Source organism: Pelodiscus sinensis, chromosome 20 (genome assembly GCF_049634645.1).
Source record: "Pelodiscus sinensis isolate JC-2024 chromosome 20, ASM4963464v1, whole genome shotgun sequence".
Classification (NCBI taxonomy): Eukaryota; Metazoa; Chordata; order Testudines; family Trionychidae; genus Pelodiscus; species Pelodiscus sinensis.
Window position 1 is genome coordinate 12,390,741 of NC_134730.1, and position 25,574 is coordinate 12,416,314.

Sequence of the window (25,574 nt, forward strand, 5' to 3'; positions counted from 1 at the left end):
GCTGTCCTCGTTGATTTTGCCGATACAGATTAACACAGCAACCCCTCTGAGACTTCAGATAACCTAGGCATTTGTAACTTACTGTTTTTGAAGAGTATGGTAAAAGTAGTATTTACAACATCAGCTAAAAAGTGTTAGATCCCAAGGTACAAAGATCATGGGGTTTTGGTGGATTTCTATAAACTAACGTTGTGGAACATCTAGAAAAGCCATATAACCAAGGGAGGGAAGATTTATTTTTCCACTAGTCATTCTTGCAAGAAATAGGAATGTCAGGTTGTACGCGTCCTCTACATCTTGCACTACTGTTTGTTTTGAGACTTTGTACTCTTCTAGTGGTACTAAAGCATGTCCTTAGTGATGGGATCATTGGGAAACAGCTGAACTACAAATGCTGATGGTATACAATGTATCTATTGCAAAGTAAATATTTTTTTCTGCTATTTCACTCAAGAAACAGACCTTTCATACTCACAAACTAAAGAATAAATAAACCAGCCTTATTAACTAGCCAGAAATGCTCCGTTAAAATACACACACACACACACACACAGAGAGAGAGACCCCTTGCTCCATATGGTGTGTCCAGACACACACACACACACACACACACACACACACACACACACACACACACACACACACACACACACACACACACACACACACACACACACACACACACACACACACACACACACACACACACCCCTTGCTCCATATGGTGTGTCCAGACAGAGCCATTGTGGGCTCTAAACTATTATTACAGTAGAGTGTATCTTTTGGGAGCACTGCCATTGTTCTCCTGCTAGTAATGGGTGATGGCCTTCCTGCTCCAGGGGATGCTGCTACTTTAACATCATGTTTTTCTTCTTCCTTGCAGGACAAGGTGAGGCTGAGGTACAGACTGACTTTCACTTTGGGAGACCAGCCCAGCACTGAGGTTGGGGAAGTAGATCAGTTTCCCCCAGTAGAGCAATGGGGTAATCTATGACGCAGCGAGTCTGCCAGTCTCCATGACAGGACCAGGCAGGCACCCCAAAGGGACTGGAATGTGACGTGGAAGGGGCACACATGCTATCCACTGGTGATGTTTAGCTTTGTTTACATGTCCTGACCACTCCGCTTGTAGCTTTAGTCTGGAATGTTTTACCTCGGGTTGAAGTGGGCCTGGGGCATTTATGCCAAGAATGAACTGAGTGGCAGCCAGCGAGAGGCTTTGCTGGCTGATTTATCTTGGCCTCTGGGTGAATCTGGTTCTATCTTCCACTTTGTTAAACTTGAAATAATGGTGTTCTGGAAGGGAGACCTGTAGCCAGAAGGGGATGGGTTGGCTTCCTCCCTTGCTGTTGTCCAGAGCTGCCTACAGGCTGGTAAGGGTTATGATGCCATCCCGAGTTTCCTCGGGGCAGAGCCCTAAAGCCTGTGCCTGCCCTATGGCTTTTGCCTCGATGCCAGAACTGAACCTTCTCGGCATGCTGTGCAGGAACCACTGGTTCCGAGACAGGAAGGCTTTTTACAGTAAAATGACACTTCATGCCTCCTGTTTTCCTCTCCAGTGCCAGCTGGAGCCAGTGCTGCTCATTCAGACGGTAACTGCACCTTGTGTGATACTCTTTAGTTGCTTTTGTTTTATATTTCCAGCTGCCTCTGCACTGTCTCTCTTCCAGGCAGCTCATGCTAGTTTTTCTATTCATACGGCTGTACTGTGTATTCTTCTGCCTTCATCACATTCCATAGTATGAGGGAGAGGAAATGTGTGCAACAGGGAGGTAAAACCAACAGGGCCAAAAGGCTCCAGTTGTCCTTGACTGAGTGGACAGCAAAGGTTACATTGATAAAAGGATGGTAATTACAGTGCAGCAGCCTCAGCAGCCACTAATCAGGTGCAGAGACTGAGACCAGGGATAAGGAGAAATGCCTCTCGGTTCTCCTTATGCAGACAGTGTTGTTATAGCTGAATACTGTGTTCACTTGAAAAGACTAAGAATATGAGATGTAAATAGTGAAGTTATAGGACGTAAGTGAGCAGATTGATGAAGGTAAGGCAGAATCCACTAGGCTGAGATGTGCACTGCTGGGTTTAGTACCCTGTTTTATTTGTTCCCAGTATTAAGTGGCTAAGTGCAATTGTCTCCACAAGGGGAACGCCCTGCTCTGCAGGAAATCAACTGTATGTTGAATCATGGGGCTTGGGACAAATGAGCTCTCTATCTGCACATACCTAAACAATTATTCGGTGACCTTTTAGCTAATTGTTTTCATGAAACATTTTTTTCCTGGTTTAATTCTGTAAACTTGCACTCCAGTGAAGACAGCATGCAAGGTGGCTGTATAGAAACTAACTACACTAAACACAGCGTTTCTAACAGTTTAAGGTACAGTCAGAGCTCTCTGAAATTGTGAAGAGATTGTTCAGCCTGACTGCCCACACACTCAGTACTGCAGGAAGATATTCTAGCCTGTTATAGGAATAAAACTAAAATGAGGAAATGCTGATGGATTTAATGGAGGTTACAAAATTCATTACTGTTAAGTAGAGCTTGGAGATCTCTCTAGTCACTTTGTACTTTCCACAGTCGCTCAATGTTTTTCTTCAGAGTAGTAAGAAATATGAACCATGGAGCAAAATGAAAGGGGCACTAGACATTAAAAGGTAAGTAGAAGTAAAAATCCACTCAGCTTGCAAAGTGTTAGTTGTGATTTGGTACTCAGGACATGTGGCCTTCTGAATTGTCTTTGAGTGGAAGAGATGCTTGTCTTTTGAAAAAAAACTGCAGCTGTGTTCTTAAACTGATGGGAAAGGGGGGAGCAAGGAACATCCTTTTTGCTTTCAACATGGGCCTCACTGGCATTGTAGACAATACATCTAGGGGCTTTGCTTAGCTCTTTTAAGTCTGCCCAGGTGCTGTAACGTATTGTTAGGAAGCAGATTTCCCTGCTTTAGATGCCTAGAAGTGAGACTCACTGAGAGGAAATCAAAAGAGCACAAGTGTTTTCTGCAGAATAGCTTCATCCTCTTTGTTCATGGCACTGCAAGGCCCATGCTGTTCAGTCAAAGGGAAAGAGACCATAGTCTCACTTTGTGGAAAACTATTGTATGAGCTTTGGAAATTATTTATGAATGTTACTTGTTTATAGGTTGAGGTGGCAGCTTCAGTCTGAGCAGTCACACTGTAAATATGTCTCCAATGCATTTGTTTTGCTGCATGTTAAATAAACTGTTTTCCCTACTTTGCTTCGTGTGGGGTCTTTTGTGACAAACTGAGAAGTAGGTTGCTGTTTATGGAAGCCATGAGAGTCAATCCACCAATCAAAAAGAGGTGGAGGCTGTTACCTCAATCAGGGTTGGAAGGTAGGCCATTAAAATTCAGCTCCAGGTAGAGGAGACACCACAACTGAAATGGTAACACGCAAATGTTGCACACATTTAGCTATCTGAACAACAACATAGGCAGGGCTCGCTGAACCGCGGCAAGCCCCACTCGCCAGCCGCGCTGTCCGGCGATCTGCGCATGCGCAGATCACTGGAATCCGGCTCTTCCGGGTTACAATCTACTCGCCCCGGGTGAGTAGATTGTATAATTTGTCGAGCCCCGAACATAGGTCAAGCCTGGCAAACCTTCACTTGCAAGCTGACTTGCAGCAACCAAATCCTTTATAGGAATTGAGGTGCCTAGAATAAATCTTAGAGGCAGTTTATTGCTAAAGGAATGTAGAGCATGTGGGGGAAGTCTTCCTACAGGCTCATTATCGTATTTGAAACATTTAGAGAAAACTGGCACAAGAACAGATGAGCTAGAAATATGCAAAATGAGATTTATTCTTAGAAAAGCTGCCAGTTTATGTACAGTATATCACAGAGTTACTTCAGTAGCCCATTCTCATGATCCTTCCAACGTGCCCTCCTTGACAATAGCTCGGGCAAGGTTTCGTGCGAGAGCAAGTCTTAAGATGTCCACCTTGGTGGTCTCAATATCATCACCCTAAAAACAAGAAGAGTTTTATGCAGACTTGCTTCCCCTTTCCCATGCCACTCCAGTCAAATCATCTAATTGACCTCAGGCCAGGATTACCTGAAATTTCTGATTATCTGTCTTTCCAGCTGTCAGGTCTTCTAAGCAGCGCATCAATTCATATGTCTGTTCTGCTGAAAATATTACCTGGAGGAAAGAGAATATTGCTTAAAACATTAACTACATAGCTGGAAGGATCGAGAATGAGTGGCTCTGGGGTAGGTCAATGAGAGGAGACAGCTTCTGCACACCCATGTCTCCATTTGGACCACAACACCTGCCAAGGCACAGGTCTTGCAATTGAGAGGCTGTAATTTTCTGGACAAACCTTAAACGAGAGGGATGCACACTAGAAAATCCCAAATTCCAGCAACTAAAGCAGTTGGGCAAGTTTGTAGTGAGCCCAACCCTAAACAGTACAATGTTTCTACTACTTTGAAAGGACAGGGCTGAATTTAGTGCTGATTTACAATCTTACCCCCTACCTCCTGCAACCCTAGCGTACATATAACATTTCACAGGATGTACAACGGAGATTTATTTTGTCTTAAGTGCCTCTTCATCTTTACCAACACAGGCCACAACTTTCATATGGCCACATATTTCCTGAACAGCCAAATCTAACTTATTTGCAAGACAAGTACAGAGAATCACTAGTGCAGTTTGTCCCAGCCACAAAGGGCAGACAAAGAGTTCCAAGATACCCTGTCAGATCTCTGTACTCCTAGTCAGGATAAAAGAGGTGCCTGGGAATAACAAGTAGAGCAGTTGTATTGTTACATCAGAACCCCCAACTCACCTCTTTTTGCTCCAGGAGGGGGAGAGCATCGATCAACAGGGTCATCCAGAATGAACATGGAGCAATCCGAGCTGTCATCAGCATCAGGAGCAGCTTGGCAGCTTCGGAGAAACGCTTCTCCCCATACAACCGATGGAATTCTCGGTATTTCCCTGTGGGTGTGGTGAGTGAGGACAGTAAAGCATTAGCTAGTGTCAGAAGATCCAATGCCTTTTTTTTTAAAATAAAGTTGCACGATTAGCCTCTGAAGTCTGTGGTAAAGCTCCCAGAACTTAAATGGTTGGAGGAGTGAGCTCCTTGGCAGGTCTTGGCTGAAGAGGAAAGTTGAAATCTTGTGCTTCCTATACAAGGCTACATCTACATTGCCTTGATATTGCCCTTGTGCAATTACATATGCAAATGAGGCATGGTGTTGAATCACTGCACCTCATTTGAATACTCAATGAGTCGTCGTTTTGCACAAGGGGCTTTTGAGCAAGAAGGAGCAGTCTATGCTGCTCCTTCTTGCACAAAACCCCGCTCTTGTGCAAGAGCCGTTCTGCCAGAGTCCCCAGCTGATACCGGGCTCCACGTGGCGCTGCCGCTTTGAAATGCCGTAAGAAACCTGACACTGGGCTCCCCACAGTGTTTCAAAGCGGCAGTGCTGCATGGAGCCTGGGATCAGCGGGAGTCCCTAGCTGACCCTAGGCTCCACGCAGTGCTTTCGCCTTTGAAGTGTAGCAACAGCCAGGGCAGAGGTGCTCTATTGACTAATCGATTAGTCAATTATGTGCAATTTAACATTCCTAATATGGAGTTAAGTGTTCCTCACTATGGGCCTAGAGTTGCCATGTTGAACAAATAGAGGTGTGGAGATGTACTCTGGAGAGCTCCAAGTGGCAAGCAGAACTACCATATGGGCAAGATCATTAGTGCAAGAGAGTTGCCTTATGTATCTAGGAAAATCCCCACAAGTTTTTCCAGGTTCTGATCACTAATGCCTCACAGGAAGCACCACTAGATAGGGAAACAGAGGGGAAAGGTAAGTGGTTATTTAATTAGATTTTAGATTTATAAATCCCAGATTTATGAGTCCCAGAGCCTTAGACTGTCCTGTACAAACTGGTATGGAACTTCAGAGAACTTCTTTGAATGCAGTCTGAGGTAAAACAGTCTGCCAACAGTAAGAAGGCAATATCCCAAATCATACACAATAATCTGCTCTCCACCCGACATCTGTAAAGGACTAGGGATGTAAAGGAAAGAAGAAATGGAGAGAACCTGTAGCAGCTTCAGACAAATAGTTGTAGGGTAAGAAGTTCTAAGAAGGGTTTGCAGTAAGGATGTAATAGTATAGTCAATTAACCAATTAACTGATAAGCAAAAGCTTACTGGTTAATGCTATAGACTACACATATTCCTACCTCCCCGCTGTTGCCAGTAAACTTTTTAGCAAGCTGGCCAGCAGCCCAGCTCAGTCCCAGCTTGTGCTGGGTCTGGGACCTACCCCTGCTGCAGCTCTGCATTTAAAGTGTATAAGGAGGCAGGCAGGGAGCCTGGCTCAGTTCCAGCTCACACTGAGTCTAGGAGTCAGACCCCACTCTGGACAGGGGCTACTGCCACCCCGTGCTGCTGCCTCTGTATCAGAGGCAACAGCGTGGGGTGAGAGGCAGCCAGTCTACAAGGGGATCTGGTTTTTAAACTGGCTCCCCTTATAGACCAGCTCCTGCCCAGCATCCTGCACTGTTGCCTATGATACCAAGGCAGCAGCACAGAGTAACGGGGCTGCTCAGGAGTGGGGCCAGAGCACAGTGGCTGCCAGCCCCACCCCTGAGGTCTATAGCATAGTCAAGTAACCAATAAGAATTCATGAGGTTAATCAACTATTTAATTCACCGACATTTAACATCCCTGGTTGGCAGACAGCAAATTCTCACCAAGAAATGTCAGCCGATCACTGAGCAGCATGGAAGGTCCCAAGTTATCTATAAGGTCCAGGTCTGAGAAGCTGCCCCTCTCACAATAATCCTTTAGGAATCTAAAAGGAAATGGCACACATCAGAGGTCAGAGGAGACTTGTGTCCACCAAGCTCAGTTTATACTTATTCTTATGTTCTGTTCCCACTCTTCAGAGAAGCTTTACTACCCAACTGCAAAACTTCACTCTGTTTTAATCACCCTCCCAAAGAGCCAAAACCATTCCATGGAGGCAGGATAGAATGTTTAATCCACCCATCTCCATACCATTTATTTTTGTTATTATTCAGGATACCTGCAGTCATCAGGGTTTGTTTTTAAAAGCAGAGGTGGAAGAATAGCAGTACAGTAAGCAGTCGAGGAATAAGTGCATAAACACCTCTGCCAGTTCAGAACTAAGGCTTTGTTTTTCTACTGCACAGAAGAGCTGATAATTTGCTCTGGCTGCTTAAGTCCTAAGAGTTTTTCCATTTGAGCCTTTATTATGCTTCTGCTTTCAGTGCCAACTTCCTGAGTTGGTTCTCTTCCACATTCATTCAAGTAAATATAATCCCTCCCCCTCCTAAAACAAGACAAATTAGCAATCCCCCCATGGTATTCAGCCCCCAATGTGAAAAAACACCACCTTGCACTATTATGGCATTTTTCCTAAACAAGTGTGTCCTAGGGATTGTGGGAAGACTCTAGATGGGTGAACAGGACACTTCTCCCAGCCCAATGTACAGGTGGCCTGGGGAGTGATGACTGGAGATCAAACATGCCTGCGCTCACCCAACAGTAAGCCCAACTCCTTGCTCCAGGGCATTGTGGTCTGGCACACAGGGTTGCAGTGCCACTCAGGTTTGGCCCAGCTGCCTGGGATTAAGATTGCAATGGTAGGGCAGAGAGTGCATATAGGTAAGGGTGGATTATAAAAAAACAAACAAAACCACCACCCACCACACCAAACCAAACACAACCCACCAAAATGTGTTTGGTGGGTCGCCTTAGCAAACAGTTTGGGAAGCACTGTTCTGGAGCATCTTCTACCCTAAGATCTCAAAGTTTACAATCTAATCCTAGATGAGACTCAGGTACTTTCCCTTCATCTTTAAAAAAAAATGAAGCAGATATAGGATAGACTTGTCAATGATCACATAGGAGCAAGTCAGAAATAGAAATCAGATCTCCCTTCTCCAACATTGGATAGAACACATTCTCCCTCCCTTAGAGGCCCCCCACTGCCCACAAGATTAAGTCTCCACAAAATAAGGTTAATTGCCTCTGCTACCTAAGATTAAGTTGATCTGTAAGTCTGTTATTTCCCTATTCTTGTCCTTTCAGGATTGCAGAAGATAGGGAGGAGAATGGTAAGGAAACAGCTAAGGAAGTAGTATGTTGCAAGTATTATACGTAAGGATGTGAAAGATCAACTGGTAAGCATCACCCTTCATAGGTGATGCTTACCAGTTCCAGATAACCAGTGGGGGCTGGAGAAGCCCTCCTCCAACGCCCACAGACAGGAGCATTCCAGCTCAGCCAGAGTAGCCCTTGTCCGCAGCAGGCCTCTGTTCCCCCTTTAATCAGTTAACCGGTTAAATATTATGTTTAACCAGTTAACAGGATTTTGCATTCCTAATTATGTAAACATCTCTCTCTCTGAAAGGGGTCAAGGATTTAATTCACTAGTGCAAATTCTGCACTAGTTTGTCCTAATGGGAGGGAGATTCTATTCTAAGAGAGGTTATCTTCACTAGCCTTCAGAAGAGCCTTCTCAGGACAATCCTTCCTTCCCTCCACCATTACTGCAAAGTCTCTAAAAGGTTCTGCTCAGTCTAGACAGTAACAAAGACTCACCTGTCCGATATGAGAGTAGCAAATGCTGCATCCTTGGCTCGGATGCTCCAGGAAAGTGCCGAGCCTAAGCGATTGTTTCGCACAGCTTTCATGGCCATGATCTTACAGATACTACGTACTTTGGGATGATGTGGGGAGAAGAGAAAATGGAGAGTCCGTTTTTAGTAGTTCTACTCAGGTCACTATAGAGGAATGAAATGTAATGAAGAGTCAGTCACCTTGTTCGTGCATCTGTCTCTGCTCACAGATCCTCAGCACCTTGAGGGCTTTTTGCTCCGTGTTGAGAGGGATTCGTTCTATATGAAGTTCCAAGTAGACCTTACCATACTCTGGACAATAATCAAAATAATCTACTCCCAGCTGCCATAGGCTACAAAAGGGGGGAGAAAAAGGTTAAATGTTCCATCTTAGGAGAACTCTTCAGTTAAGCATTTTATTATAGCCATGAAAGAAATTTGAGACAGGACTAAGAACAGTAACACAGTCAGAAACCCCTTGGTTAGATCACTCGTCTCTGAGACTTAAATTGGCTTTTACTCTTTATCTAGTACTGATGCCTATTGTGGCCACCCTACTACCCACAACAGCTGCTCTGCACACTTGGGGTTGCAGGGATAACGTTTTACTTGTGGCATTTATAACCAGAAAAAACAAAGCAATAAAACTATGGTGGAGACACTTGATAAGAACTAATATATCTTTCCTTTCTTTAACCCCTGGTTCTAGCAGAAGCAGTCCAAAGGCTTTGTCAAACAGTTCAATCAATATCCCGTCCCATAAAAATTGTTTTGCCTTTTATATCATTAACATGAAGGTGCCTCTTTTGATGCCCACTGTTGGCCTAGAATCTGAAAGCAGGGAAAGAGTTGTTTACCTGTGATGGGAAAAGAGCCCGGAAGCATACTCCAGCAGAAGGAATTCACGCATATTGGAACCAAAACTGAAACAGAAAAGTAAAAATATTTAACCCTTACACGTACTCAGACTACAATGTGATTACCTGTTTTATTAAGTGTCTCACAATCCATGCTATTAGTGTTTTTTGTTTTTTTAAGTAGCAGCTAAATTAGTCAATTTTTCTACAACTCATGCATATCAAGGTTTTTTTTGCAGCAGGATCCCTCAGCAAACTATGAACAGCCTCAATGTTGTATCTTAAATGGAAAGATTCTGTTGAAGCTATTAATAAACCCTTTTCATTTTCACAATACATTTCGTCCCATAGCATCTCAGTATGGTTTACAAACTCCACTGAAAATCAGCCACCCCATGGGACAGACACAGCAGCTGTTTAATAGCATTTCATAGCTAAAAAATAATTCAGGCCATCCTTTAGCCAACTGGAACGGCAAGCAAAATTTAGGCAGAATGCAATTACTCAAGTAGGAATGTAGCAAAGGTAAGAGGATTACTAATCCTACTTCATTAAAATTGTGCCATGGGATCTTTAATAACCACTGTCAGTTATATTTCATCTGAAAAAACTTCACTGCCCACAGCACACCAGACATTATCATCAATGAGGTGCTGGTTTAGTATCAACTCAGATGTGGCAGGTGTGGCAAAGCTCTGGCTGTGCCCATGGGTCCTATGCTTTGGGCGGATAGTATTCAGCCTTAAAGGTCTGCTATGTCCCACCACACGGCCTCTTCCTTTTTACTAGAGGCCTACTGAGCCATACCCATCATAGGCTAGTCCATACTATGGGGGCAAAACCCCTCTAAGTCCTGGTCTCCTATCCAGGGACAGACTCTGTAGTGGTGTGGGGAAGGCTGAGGGTAACCCAGGCCCACCCACTACTTTGGGTTCTGGCCCAAGGACCCTAAGGCGGCAGCAGCAGCAACAGATGGGATTTGTTCTCCTCCACATGTGGCAACTACTTTCCTGGGCCACTTCCCCAAATGATTCCTCCCAGAACCTTTCCTCTGGTACCTATTCCTTCACCACACTATTCCTGCCTTGCAGCTCCCACCCAAACTCCTCTCTCTCAGCACTTTGGCTCCTTCCTTTCTTCTCACATGCCTCTCAACTGACAGAAGAGGAGCTCTTTTAAACCAGTCTCAACTGGTTCTTGATTGGCCACAGGTGGTCTGATTAGCCTGACTCCCTTGGCTCTGAAAGGCTCCAGGTGTTCTAGCTGACCTGATTGTCCAAAATGCTTCTGGAAAATTCCTGCTGGTTCTATGCCAGCCCGTTTACCCAGGGAATAGACACCGACTTAATCTAGGGCTCACATACTTTCCTTCTAGCACTCTTAAATCCCTGACCTGAGCCTGTCACACAGATTAGCTAGCATTCTCCTGCAACGTCACTCCTTGCAGCACTTGGATTTTCCTTTTTTCCCCACAAGCTTCACAGGAATACACAGTACATCCCTGCTCTCAGAATCTGATATGTGGTTCTTCATCAAGAAAATACCACATTATCCTTCTATCACCACTCCTTGGTTCCTATCTTTGGCCTCAGGACACCTGAGTAAATAATGAAGAGGCACTTACTAGAGATTGTGAGACTGAAGGAGTTTGCAATGATCCAGCAGGTCAGTCAGATGTGCCACAAACCACCAGTTGCTCAGGGCGATGCTGCATTTGCAAAAAGCAAAAGAAGAAAATATTAGCCTGTAATTGAGAAGTGACTTATGTTTTCTGGAGAAATTTCCAACTGACAGAATCAATGCACTGCACTACCCCAGCAGGCTTGCAGTTGAGTGACATTATGCCACAGACCTAGTGGTGCTTTAAGTGTTCTTGCCAAAGTCTTTAAAAAGCAGATCTGAAAGGCTCAGTTATCCTTATTATGCAGACGGAACCCCGTATGCAGGCGGACTCCTCTCCCAAATACAGAAGAGATGCCAGCTCGCTGCTGGACTGAGGGAACAAAGAAGCAATGCTGTATAGTGAAGAAGTCAAAGTCTTACTAAAACTCAACCTGCATTCTTTAATCACTTGGTGGATCTCGAACTCAAAGGCTGCCATTAAGATGCTGTCTAAAGGTTCAGGGCTGCTCTCTCCTTCCAGGAACAGGTCCAGGCTAGACTGTGGAAGCCCCCAAAAAAACACAAGACACATTCAATGCAAAGGGCCATTGGGACAGCGCAGAAGAATAGATTTATTTGGCTGCATCGGCCTTATTCAGACCTTTCAGAAAAAATGGGGAAGGGGAGGATAAACAAAACATTATTGAAATGATCCAACAAGCTTCATCTCTGTTTTAACAGAAAAGATTCAGCACTATGATTTAAAGAAATTAGCACAGGTATTCGCCGCTTGCCCCATTCAAATAGAAACTGAACCACTTACAAGATACACTGAAAATTCTTGGTCAACTACATATTTTTTACTCATAACTAGGGATGTAAAAGATTCACCAGTAAGTCCACCTTTAATGGGTGAGGCTTGTCTGTTCCAGTTAACTGGTTGGGGTTGGAGTGACTCCAGCCCCACAGGGCCTGCTGGAGCTGCCCCTATTCATGGCAGGCCCGTCTGGCCCGCCTTCCCTGCCACAGGTTACACAATGGGTCCCTGGGAGTGGAGCGGAGAGCTGGCTGCAGAGCCTGCAGTGAAGCCTCCCCTGGAGCAGGAATGTAACCGCTACGAATTTTTAGTAGTTACAAAGTTACATTTTTAAATCCCTACTTATAACGCACTTGGAACTCAGGCGGTTGCTGATCCACTTTCAAACTCTGTAGGAAAATCACACAAGTATCCGGACCCTGTAAAACTCAGTCCTCGCAACATGGTGTTGAATACAATTACTCGCGACTTACCTGGGCATAGAAGCGAAGTTCCACTGGCTTTACAGTTGGGTGGGAATACAAAAGTCGGGTCACCAGAAAGTGGTACCAAGTGGTCATGAGCTCCCTCTTTTCCAGTATAGCGTTCTCATCTCCCAGCAGGATCTAGCATGAAAGAGAAATGCCTCCATAAGCCCTCAAAGACTCATCTTCATTACTAGTTTCCTTCCTTTTAATCCCTCCGCTCTACTTCTCTTGGCATCACTCCCACTGGCAGGACATGCAATCACTAACAACTTAATTAAAACCACATAACTCAAAGGAAAGGAATAGCTGTTCTTGAAGGCACTGTATTGAGGGGACAGTCTGAACTGATGATATCAATCTTACACTTATGACTGAGTCTTTTTGCTGAAATCCACTAAGGCTAGGTCTACACTGGCATGATTTTCCAGAAATGCTTTTAATGGAAAAGTTTTCCGTTAAAAGCATTTTTGGAAAAGCGCGTCTAGATTAGCAGGACGCTTTTCCGTAAAAGCACTTTTTGTGGAAAAGCGTCTGTGGCCAATCTAGACGCGCTTTTCGCGATCGGGGCTTTTTTGCGGAAAACAAATCTCTGCTGTGTACACTGGCCCTTTTGCGCAAAAGTTTTTCGGAAAAAGACTTTTGCCCGAATGGGAGCAGCATAGTATTTCCGCAAAAGTACTGACAATCTTACATGAGATTGTCAGTGCTTTTGCGGAAATTCAAGCGGCCAGTGTAGACAGCTGGCAAGTTTTTCCGCTAAAGCGGATGATTTTGCAGAAAAACTTGCCAGTCTAGACACAGCCTAAGTGTTTCAAAAAAATTAATCAGGCCTCCAAACATGCCTATGAACTCAGTTCTATAGCCAGCATTAGTCCTGACTTATGGAGAGGTGAAGTAAGTGGAAGTCACTCAAGAGTCCAACACCCTATATATCCTGCTTTCACCACAGACCACATAGCATACCAATATTACCTCTGGCCAACACGGGACTTCCAACCCCCCGTGGATGTCTACTGGTGCCTTCAAATCTATGATCAGGGCTCAACAAATCAGTGAATCTACTCGCCCGTGGTGAGTAGATTTCAGTGGTTGCCCCGTTCACCGGTGGCGGGTGTATGCGCAATGCAGGTCTTGCGCATGCGCAGTGCGGGGCTGGCGAGTAGATTTCGCCGCGGTTTGTCAAGCCCTGTCTATGCTCATAACCTTCTTCCCTCGCAGCCGCAACACACCTTGCAGATGGACTCCATGCGGGGATTAGAAGCAAAGGTCCCATCCTGGAGGTACTGCTGACATTCTTCATGCCAGTGCTGCCATTTCAGTTCCATCTCAGTCAGTGTCTGGGTACTGCCAATCTGAACAGGGAAGAGACATACACGATAAAGTAAATGCAAAGTCCAACTGCTCCGACAGTCATTCTGCAGGACTCTCAAACAAGCCTTTCACAACACAAACCAAAACATTGGCCCTCAGCAAGGATTTTTATGTATTCTGCTATCTTTTGAGGTTTCATCGTCATTTCAGCCACTTAAATATCAAAGAGATAGAGTGCACAGGAACATATCCAGGACCACAATGCAGCTTCTGGTGCCTTTTCACCACAAAAAAGCCACTGCAGCATGTGCAGAGGGGAGATGTGTGGATGAAGTCAACAAGGAAAATTATCTGGGAGGTTGTGTAAGAGCTGTCAATTTGGAAAGTGTGTCTCCTTCCACAGCATTAAGAACAGGAATCACTACCAAAGCAAAATGATACAAGCTGGACTACAAATGCCACCCTCCTAAAGACCATCCCATGCATTATTCCATAGTGGAACTGTCTGAGAAAGCTGCTGCATGCATACACTAAGAACAGGCATCTTCTTCATCAGGTCATCCAGAATTCTGCACATGCCCATCGATGTAGGGTTGGCACTGGCTTCTTTAGAGAGTAAGTGCCGTGCCTCATCCATCCGGCCCTGCAGCACAAAGATGTCCACCTGCAAAAATAACCAGTCTGTGAGCACCATGCAGAAGCAGTGTTGAGACACCACCTTACTGCAGAAACAGATCAAAAGTGAATTTCAGTCAACATCTGTGGCTTAGGAAAGGTAAAGTAACCAGAAGAGCTTAAATTATAGATCCTGCTAACTCAAATGCTTGCATAGCACAAGCCTCCTGCAGGAGGGTGAAGGGCCTCTTTATGAGGGAGGAGAGTCCACAACCCCTCAGCTGCTTCTCAGTTGGTTGTAAGTGGCCCGGGTCATATAAATGAAGAGAGATAAACAGTGGTCAAATCAAAGGGACCTGAGAGAGACAGAGAAAAGAGGGAAGTGAGAACTGCCTGGGAGGAAAGGAAAGACCCAGGCAGAAACAGGAGTAGTACAGGAGAGCTGGTACTCAGAGCCAGTGGGAAGAAGGTGAAGCATGTTGTTGGTGAGGACTGACCAAAGCTAGAGAACCCCTGCCAAGTTACAGGACTGTTCATGGAGAGGAACCAAGGGAAGAACCATTCCTCGTTAGGGGAAACCAAACCCAAAAGAAGAAAGTTGATGGTGGAGGGTGGATCCCAGGACCAAGGGCAGGATTCACAGGCAGGGGCGCGGGGGGGGGGGGGGGGAGGGGAAGGGGGAGTGAAACACTACAGAAGACCCCCTGCCACACTCCTGAATGAAGAACTATAGGGAACCACATCCAGAAGAGATTGGTTCCTGCAGCAACATTCTATGAGCATGTGTAGGACTCACAAGCAAGGAGGCCTGCAAGGGAAGAATGCTGCAGGGAGTTTTTTCAGAGGAGACCTGACTTAGAGCGATCAGAGAAGCATCATGGGCAAAAAATGACTCTGGGAACTCTCAGGTGGACAGCCTAGAGTGATGCCCCAGAATAAGAGTGAAAAGACAAACATTAGAGAGGGACTGTATCTCAAGAGGGTGAGCAGGAAATAACATCCCAGGAGGGAGTATGAAAAAATGCTGTGAACCTACTGAACTCCATTATCCATAAAATCCCTATTTTCTAACTTAGAGTATTGTATATGTGCAGGAATTAATTATGCCTAAAAGTGGGTTTCTGAATCACACATTGAGAAAGACAGCTCCTTTAACAGATGAACCTGTCATGCCATGACCTGATGCAGGAGGGCCCGCCCAGGTAGGGTGGCCCTATAACATTTCCCTGTAGTGTGCTGGCCTTGGCCTCTATTTTGATTTGAAATCCTCTCTAGGAGTGAGAGCAATAGTTTTCATGATGGCTTCCTCCAGGAATCCTTCCATGCAGATACTAGCAGCTATGTCATATGTCGGTTTCTGAGATGCAATCTAGTGTACAAACCCATTCATGAAGAAGGAGGGACAGAGCATGCATGCAAATATATAAACTTCTTCGATGGAGAGAACACAGACTTCTTCACTCACAGCATTCCAAAAGTCTTTGTGTTTTGATGGATTTTCACTGTTCAGAACTTCACGAACCATGCTGTCTACATCACACACATGAAGACGAACCCAGTCGAGGAGGTAAAGAAGGAGATGGCCAGCTGTAGGCAGAGAATACATCTCTCGATCAAATCCCTATTGCCTGCTGTTTTAAGATTCTAATGTTATTAGTTTCATAATATAGTTCCCATAGGCAAAAGCAGAGGACAAGTCTGACTAATCCTCCAGCTCATTCATAGGATTTTTATCTCCCAGGCTCAATTCACTGAAGGCCATGGGGAAAAACAGGCTGCTGCCTAATTAAACTCAGAATTTTACAAACTGAAAGTGGATTTGTTCCTTTGTCTATTCGCCTGATCTGTGCCGTTGCTAGCTGACAACACTGTTGCAATGTATCACGGGCACTTCAAAAATAATTATCATACATCTTAAATTGCCCATATGATGCACATAGTTTTCCTCTTCACTTTATTTTCCTCTCCAATCTGTTTTCTCTTTGCTGGAAATGAGGAAGAAAATTAGCACGAGATAATATTTGCTCTGAACAAACAACCATCAAATGGTCCACTTTGAAAAACCACTCTTCCAGAGTATGTCATTGAATAGACAGCACATGTTTACATGCCTAAAAAGTCACTTGGATTGAAAATCACAGGCCAAGTCCTCTGCTGGTGTAATTCAATTGACATCCAAGAAAACACTTTAAAGTCAATGGACTTGCACCAAAGAATTTGGCCCCAATGGGTAAGTGATACGTAACATTTATACAGTCTGTGCTTATGCATTTAATAGTGTTTTGTATGTAGAGATTGTTTATTGCTTGAAATTCAACAACTCAAAAAAATTCCATTTGATATCACACTTCTTTATTTCACGTACTATGAGCCAACTCCAGTTCCGTTGTACAAAGAAAGGAGAAAATTAGAACAGGAAGAAAAAGGGAAAGAGATCTAAAAATTTTGGGCACAATGCAAGATAGAGAAGACAAGTCTTATTTGAGACAGGAGGCATTAGTAGTAGGTTCTGTTGCTGTTTCCTGACAATATTACCATGACTTTTCTGATGGGCACTTTATACATTTCTAAAACAAAGACCTATGCAAACAAAAAACATTTCTATTTTACTATTATTATATGTCGATTCTCACCTGGTGCTATTTCAACAAAAATGATCTCACACAAGTTCCAGATCAGCTCCATTGCAGACAGAATACAGACCTGAGGAGCAACAGATACAGATTTCATATGCAACAATAACTCCAGAGTTTCCTAATACAGCAACCAAAGAAAGGCATTTGAACCACAATATGCTCAGGATCACCCTCCTCTTTATCCAGTCCTCTGATAAGTTTATTTCTTTGGACAGAAGTGTTTTACAAACATTTCAGAGATGACTGGTATTAAATGAGACACAGGGCCACATATATGATTTAGGGAGTTTCGAAGCTGCTTGTAAATTAAAAAAATCTACCATCTGTAGTCAACACTAAGCTAATACAGGAATTCTTTCTGACATTAAAACTTAGCAATCTTAGGCTATGTCTGGCACTGCACTCTAAACTCGAAATAAGATAAGCAATTCACGCTATGCAAATTGCATACTTATTTCGAGTTTATTTAGAAATAAAGCGCTATTTTAAGACATCCCTTAACCGTGGAATGAGGGTTACCGGGATGCCGAAATAGTGCACCCATTAAAAATAACAGATGGCTTGTGAAGACACAGGGTAGGTATTTTGAGATACCTCTGGTATCCCAAAATAGCTTTGATGTGTAGACATACCCTTAGGGCTCGTCTACACTGGCCCCTTTTCCGGAAGGGGCATGTAAATTTCACCAGTCGTAGTAGGGAAATGCGCGGGGGATTTAAATATCCCCCGCGGCATTTAAATAAAAATGTCCGCCGCTTTTTTCGGGCTTTTAAAAAAGCCGGAAAAGAGCGTCTACACTGGCCCCGATCCTCCGGAAAAAGCGCCCTTTTCCGGAGGCTCTTATTCCTACTTCAAAGGAATAAGAGCCTCCGGAAAAGGGTGCTTTTTCCGGAGGATCGGGGCCAGTGTAGACGCTCTTTTCCGGCTTTTTTAAAAGCCGGAAAAAAGCGGCGGACATTTTTATTTAAATGCCGCGGGGGATATTTAAATCCCCCGCGCATTTCCCTACTACGACTGGTGAAATTTACATGCCCCTTCCGGAAAAGGGGCCAGTGTAGACGTAGCCTTAGAGACCTCAACTAAAAGTGACCTTTATTTTGCTTCTATAGATCTGAATTTATAATGCAAGAAAAAGTTATGACAGAGAGAGGAGTACGGCAACATTAACATTGACAAGATAATGCCACAGCTGATATTCTTTACTCTTCCTGAAAGATTGTTCCATTATTGCTTCAAGTGCAGGATTTCAAGTCTCACTACAAGCCTCATTGGTTTTGGGGGTGAGACACTGGAGACGTAGGATCTAATAGAGGGCTGGGGGATTCGTTTATGGTTGGATTTTGTTAGAAGGTGAGAGTATCTGAGGTCTAAAAAATTGCATCTGTACATAAATAATGTCAGAGCACAACTTGTCTCTCTTATACCAATATATCACCAATGCAAAATACTAATGAAACAGATTTAGAATGTCACTGTAACAACATACTTGCATAATGAATTTGCTGGCAGTAGTTTTTTTTTTCAGTTGTGACTAGATTTCACAATACAGTGTTTGCAAATTACCTGGGTGCTGTGTTGACACTGCAGCTCAGGGTCCCGAGTGGAAACTGAGGGAAGAGAGAGAAAGAAGTCAAAACACAGCAGAAATATTCTTTCAGTCCTGTGGTGACACTGCTCAGAAATAAAGCTCTTTCATGTTTGAATCCAATGATATGCTTAGTCATTCCTTAGTCTCGTTATAGACGAGGGGTGGAGAACCTACACAGCATGGGGGCTGGATCTGGCCCCCGGCTTGCCTGGATCCAGTCCTAGAGTCTTGAGGCTCCCACCCCAGCATCAAGAAGCCTTCACTGGCATTCTAGCCTTGTGAAATTTGGGCAAGAGGGGGCCACATCTCCCTCCTCCCCACCCAGATGTCACACCTCAAGCCAGCTTCTCGGCAGCACCCTCCCACACACTGAACTCATTTTTGGTCCCACCCCAGAACATAGAGGAGCCCCGAAAATCTACTAGTCTGGGCCCCACCTAGGCATTGATGTGGAAGGGGGATATGAGGAATGTCTTTCTGCTTCTCAGCTGGGGTTTTTTGGTTGGTTGGTTTTTTTTGTTTTTTGTTTGTGCTTCTCGCTTCTGTGTGGCCCCTGACTAATTTTGTTGTGGTCAGTGGCCCCCAACCCAAAAAGGGTTTCCTATCTCTGTCATAGACTTTTAAATGTTACTAGGCATTTCATTAGTTACTTAGCACCTTTTCTTAATTTTTTACATGTTCTGATCTCTTTTCTAAGAGTCATAGAGGGGATACTATTCTGAGAGCTCTGTGAAAAGATGATAAATTCATATGATGTTATAGCTGGAAACAGTTTTGCTTGCTGAACAGTATTTCAACACTGAGTGTTTGTGGTAACTACCCTGCTAAATGTCATTATTACATATACGTCATATGATGGTACAGGAAGAGAAATAAGGATAAGGATAAGGAAATAGTAAGTTACAGGTAGGGGTGCCACATGCAAGAACAAGCCTATTAACTAAAGAGAAGAAGGACTAGCACTAACTATCATCAGACTATGCCTAAAACTGATGACAAAACAGGGACATTGCAGCTGTAATAATGATCCAGTATGGTCACCTATTCTTCTGACAGAGTTAGAAGTTGCTTTTCCCAGCAGAGAAGATGAGACAAAATCCTGCATTAATGGAGTTACAAATAAATAATCAGAAGCATGGCATTCTAGAAGGGACAATAAGAATGACTGTTTGAGGCAGATGGAAGTGGGAGAGTACAAAATATTTTAAGAAATGAAGCAGAAACAAAAAAAAGCAACTTGTGACAGCTGAAAGATCAAGGAGGGAATCAAAGAGCTGAATAGGGATGTTAAATATCAGTTAATTGAATAGTCGATTAACCTCATGAATTTTTAATCAGTTACTTGATTATTCTACAGTCCCAGGGGTGGGGCCAGCAGCCAATATGCTCCAGCCCCATTCCTGAAGAGCCTTCTGCCACTCCATGTTTTTGTCTCTGTATCAGAGGCAACAGTGTGGGGTACCAGGTGGGAGCTTGTCCACGAGGGGAGCCAGTTTAAAAACCAGCTCCCCTCACAGACCTGTTGCCCTTTGCTGCTGTCTCTAACACAGAGGCAGCAGCACACGGTTGTAGCAACCCCTGTCCGGGGATGGGGTCTGAGTATCCAGACCCAGCATGAGCCAGAACTGAGTTGGGCTAGCTGCCTGCCCGGCTCCTAATATACTTTAAAGGTAGAACCACAGCAGGGGAAACTCCCAGACCTGGCACAAACCAGGACTGAGCCAGGCTGCTAACCAGCCTGCAAAAAATTTACTGGCTTGGGGGGGGAGGCAAGAGGAAATGTGTGTAGTCTACAGCGTTAACCTATAAGCTTTTGCTTATCAGTTAATCAACTATATACTGTTACATCTCTAGAGCAGAGAAATAATTTGGAGGAATAAGTATTTTAAAAAGTGAGTGTAAGTGTAAATTCTGAAAATTCAATTAAAATAATGCAAAATGTCTCTCCCTAGGTTGACATGGCATCTATGGGTGGATCTAAGGATATTAAATATCAGGTAATTGACTAATCAATTAGTCAATAGGGTGCCTCTGTATTTGAAGTGTAGCAACAGCCCTTTGTAGCAACTTCAAAGGCGAAAGCACCACCTAGAGCCCAGGGTCAGCAGGGGACTCCTCTGCTGACCATGGGCTCTGTGTGGCGTTGCCGCTTTGAAATGCCGTGGCAGCATTTCAAAGCGGCAGTGCTGTGTGGAGCCTGGTGTCAGCAGGGGAGTCCCCAGCTCATCCCAGGCTCCACATGGCACTACGGCTATGAAATGTCACAAGGAGCCCAAGATCAGCTCCACGCAGCCCTGCCACTTTAAAATGCCATGTGCAGCCCGACGCTGGGCTCCCCGCTGCATTTCAAAGCAGCAGTGCCGCATGGAACTCGGGGTCAGCTGGGGAGTCCCCAACTGATCCCAAGATCCACACGGCACCGCTCTGAAATGCTACGTGCAGCCTGGGGACACCTCAGCTTGCCCTGGGCTGCACACTGCTTTTCAAAGTGGCAGTGCTGCGTGGATCCTGGGGTCTGGACCCAGGCTTCAAGCGGCACTGCTGCTTTGAAGTAGCCCTCTTCTTCCCCCTCCTTGCTACCTCTATCTGACAAAGACAGCGGGGGGGGGGGGGGGGGGAGGGGAAGAGAGAGGGGAGGTGACAAGTCAATTATCCTGTCAACTATACAATAAGTATTTTCTTATCAGATAGTCCACTAGTCCTTCACATCCCTAGGTGGAACTGCATTCTCAATAGTTACTAAAATTAGAAAACGCTATTACAGCAGTTATTACAAATTACAATTGCAAAATGTTATTCAAAGAATCAGAACTGGAGGTCATCTAGTCCAGTCCCTTGTACTCTCAGAAGGACTCAGTATTATATAGACCATTCCAGACAGCGTTTGTCTAATTTGCTCTTTAAAAAATCTCCAATGATGGAGATTCCACAAACTCCCTAGGCAATTTATTCCAGTGGTTAACCATCCTGACATTTCCTAATGTCCAACCTTAATCTTCCTTGCTGCAATTTAAGCTCATTGCTTCCTGTCCTAGCCTAAGAGGTGAAGAACAATTTTTATGTACTTGAAAACAACTATCATGTCCCTTCTGTTTTCTCTTCTCCAGACTAAACAAACCCAATTTTTTCAATATTACCTCATAAGCCACATTTTCTAGATCTTTAATCATTTTTGTTGCTCTTCTCTGGACTTTCTCCAATTTGTCCACACCTTTCTTGAAACATGGCACCCAGAACTGGACACAATAGTCCTGCTGAGGCCTAATCAGCATAGAGTAGACCAGAAGAATTACTTCTTGTGTCTTGCTTACAACACTATTGCCTATACATTGCAAAATGTTCGCTTTTTTTGCAACAGTATTACAGTGTTGACTCATATTTAGCTTGAGATTCACTATGATTCCCAGATCCCTTTCTGCAGTACTCTATCCTAGACAGTGATTTCCCATTTTGTATGTGTGTAACTGATTGTTCCTTCTTAGGTGAAGTACTTTGCATTTGTTGTAACTGAATTTAATTCTATTTACTACAGATCATTTCTCCTATTTGTCCAGATAATTTTGAATTTTAATTCTGTCCACAAAAGTACTTGCAATCCCTCCCAGCTTGGTATCTTCCTCAAACTTTATAAGTGTACTCTCATCTATACCATTATCTAAATCATTAATAAAGAATTGAACAAAATTGGACTCAGAACTGATCTCTGTAGGACCCTGCTGCTCTTTAGGCCCTTTCAGCATGACTGAACCATTGATAATTACTCTCTGGGAATAGTTTTCCAACCAGTTTTGCACCCATCTTACAGTAGCTCCATCTAGGTTGCATTTCCCTAGTTTGTTTATCAGTTCCTGTGAGATAGTATCAAAAGCTTTATTAACACCAAGATTTTTTTATGGTCTCAAATACTGTCTTTTCTTAAATGGAGAACAATAACTTACTAGCCAACTGGTGCATCTCCTCCATACAAGCTCTTATGACTGAACGGTAGTTTTTACTCACTAGAACCAATCTGTGAAGAATACAAAAATCTTGTTTAGAGAGATTTATTTATTGTTAGTCTTGTGCCTACAGGATAGTAGGGCCCCAATCCTACAAGTTTCTCTGAAGAGGCAGATCTCTCCTGCACTGTACTGAAGTCAGTGGGGCTCTACACAGGCATAGAGGTCTATTTGCAGGATTGGGGCCAAATTTTGTAAAATGGTAACAGGAAAAATTAGTTACACAATATTACTGAGACTCACCAGCTAAGAGAATTTCAGTTTCATTATTCCACTCATTGGAGAAAGATTTATATGTTTGGTAGAGGAAGGGGAACAATATACTGGTCATTTTCTGCACAGAATAATTATTGTATCACCTTACCTCACATTCTAACAAGACAATCTGTAAAAGGCATAGGGGATTTGCTCTCCTACCTCGTATCTACAGATGAGGCAGTAGAGATCAACAGTAAAGGAGAGTGGGCACAAATAAAAGGAACAATCAAGATATTCTTTATTAAATTCAGTCAATGAACAAAGGTATATACTGTATGAATTGTACCTTTGGTAACTCACAAACTTACCAACCTAACAAGATGCACAGATGCAACACTATTTGAGAAACAGATCTGACGGAACTATTCCCAACCTGCCTTCGCCCTCCACTATTAAGTGGCACATCTAAATTATGCCTCACTACTGATCTCCATGGGGAACAGGGAAGCAGACATGTTCTCTTTTTGTTTCAACAGTATCTAGCATTTCTGTTTACTCACTGTGCCTTCTTTGACTTCCCAGCCAATTCTTCCTCACTCTTCTGTAGTCCAACAAAAATCCCATGGGATTCATTGAAGAGTTTGCGTAATGTCTGTGAGTACACATCTTGATCTTTGCGAACAATGAAAATATTGGGGCAGCCTAGCCCTTTCTCTTCACGTCCTGAAATGAAGCATGTAAACCATAAAATAGCCAAATGAATGCTATGGCTCTGCAGAATCTCAGTCCTATTGGATAGTAATATACTTCTGTACTTACAGTAATGGTTCTTAACATATTAACTGGAAATTTATTTGGTAAAAAGTCTAGGAGTCAGCACAAAAATAGGACAAGAGGCACAAAACTATTAATAAAATATCAGACCCTCTGTAATATTCAATTCCACAAAATTCCTTAATAATTTGCATGTGATAATGAAAATTCAAATCTGCTCAATATAATTCCTAAGTCTGATCATGTATGCTTACTGTGACTGAATGTATGAGTCTAATGTGCACAAATGTGACTGAATTCTTCACCCAGCTCTTAGCTGTTTAACAGTGTTGCTAACTCTCACATCATTTGGTGGTGTTCTTGAAGCCTCAACTCCTAGAATCAAATGACCGGCCAAGAAGTTTCTAGCTCTCGTTGCAAAATAAAACTTGAAAAACATGATCTGAACGTACACCAAATTCTTTAAAAGGCAATAAAAAGAACCCCACGCTTATTTTCAAATATCTCATTTTAAGCTAATTTATTTTGGGATCTAATTTACAGTTTCTGAACACTAGGGCTACGTCTACACTGGCCCCTTTTCCGGAAGGGGCATGTTAATTTCACCTATCGTAGTAGGGAAATCCGCGGGGGATTTAAATATCCCCCGCGGCATTTAAATAAAAATGTCCGCCGCTTTTTTCCGGCTTTTAAAAAAGCCGGAAAAGAGCGTCTACACTGGCCCCGATCCTCCGGAAAAAGCGCCCTTTTCCAGAGGCTCTTATTCCTACTAGGAATAAGAGCCTCCGGAAAAGGGTGCTTTTTCCGGAGGATCGGGGCCAGTGTAGACGCTCTTTTCCGGCTTTTTTAAAAGCCGGAAAAAAGCGGCGGACATTTTTATTTAAATGCCGCGGGGGATATTTAAATCCCCCGCGGATTTCCCTACTACGATAGGTGAAATTAACATGCCCCTTCCGGAAAAGGGGCCAGTGTAGACGTAGCCTAGAGGTTGTCAATACTCCAGTTTGCTCTGCATTAATATTTAGTAAAATCCACCCAAGACAAGCATTCAAAAATGAAAGAGAAGCTATCCACCTTTTGGGAACAAAGTTTCACACACCAGCATCTCTCCAGGTCCCCAGTCAAAACACATCTGCTTCCGATTGGAGTCCACTCCAGGAATCAGCTGTTAGGAAAGAAGGCAGAGGGACTATCAAGCATGTGGCTGCTCTCTATGACAACAGAGCAAGCAAGCGGGATTCCTTTTCCTCTTTCAGAGTATGTCTCCCTTGCAGCCTCCCAATTTCAGTCCACAAGCTTGTGGTAGTGGGGCCCACAGTAGCAAACTCAAATTAGCTGTTTAGTGTTGCAGCCCGCATTCTTAACCCCAGGAGAGGATGGGGTGGGTTTGAGAGCCATAATGTAAAAGCAATATCTACAAAGTCATTTTTAGCACACTAGGGCAAGGCCCCATTAGCACAAGTCTATCTAACCAAGCTGGGATGCTTGCTCCCAGATACAAGAGAGATGCCCTCAGTTTGCCCATCTGTAAAACGGGGATAATGATCCTACCCTCTCTTGTAGAGCACTAGGTACTGCGCTAATGATCATTGCATTTTTTTTTTTTTGCGCGGGGGACTCATCTGTGCTAACAAAGGGAGATAATCAGTAATGCACAGGTACGGGGGAGGGGCCGAAGTGAGGCACAACAGCTCCCTGCCCCGCACAGCCGCGCCCCTCTCCCCGCAGGCCCCCCCTCGCCTGTTCCCTCCCCCGCCCCAGAGCTTCTGGCAGGGGGAGGAGGGTCCAGCCTCCCCAGAGGTAGGGACTCGCTCTGCCGTACAGTGACCGCCGGCTCCACATCCAGCTCCTCCATGCCACCAGCGCGCTCTCCAGGCCGGGGCCGGACAGCGGAAGCGAAGCAGCTCTGCCGCCACCACAGGCCGCCTGCACTCAGGGCGCCAGGCAGAGAGAGAGGCCCCTAGTTCGGAGCTGACTACTGCGGTGCCTGCACAAATCTACGCCACCTGGGCCACATTGCTGCAGCTGCGCTTCTCGACTAGCTCCTTAGGAAGGGGGGGAATTGCGTGTGTTGGAAAGGGTGAGGG

At 44.2% G+C, this 25,574-nt stretch overlaps 2 protein-coding genes across 5 annotated transcripts in view; one reads left to right on the forward strand and one right to left on the reverse strand.

Moving 5' to 3' along the window:
- GGA3 (golgi associated, gamma adaptin ear containing, ARF binding protein 3) overlaps positions 1-4,968 on the forward strand; it is a 40,677-nt gene extending 35,709 nt beyond the window's left edge. For all 4 annotated transcript variants that reach the window (XM_075903693.1, XM_075903695.1, XM_025178118.2 and 1 more), the window contains one exon: positions 884-4,968. In XM_075903693.1, the coding sequence (XP_075759808.1) occupies positions 884-994 (111 nt within the window). In that variant the 3' untranslated portion in view covers positions 995-4,968. The remainder of the gene's footprint in view (positions 1-883) is intronic.
- Positions 3,800-25,442, reverse strand: NUP85 (nucleoporin 85). The gene is made up of 19 exons (XM_075903697.1): positions 25,310-25,442; positions 24,562-24,652; positions 23,274-23,436; positions 22,456-22,526; positions 18,493-18,536; positions 16,927-16,996; positions 15,759-15,880; positions 14,208-14,342; positions 13,597-13,719; positions 12,374-12,505; positions 11,536-11,642; positions 11,106-11,189; positions 9,482-9,547; positions 8,826-8,977; positions 8,608-8,725; positions 6,732-6,832; positions 4,816-4,967; positions 4,077-4,163; positions 3,800-3,986 (listed from the first exon to the last, which is right to left on the reverse strand). Exons 1-19 carry the CDS (start codon positions 25,340-25,342, stop codon positions 3,885-3,887), a joined length of 1,953 nt encoding a protein of 650 aa, XP_075759812.1. The 5' UTR covers positions 25,343-25,442; the 3' UTR covers positions 3,800-3,884.
- Positions 25,443-25,574: the final 132 nt, after the last annotated feature.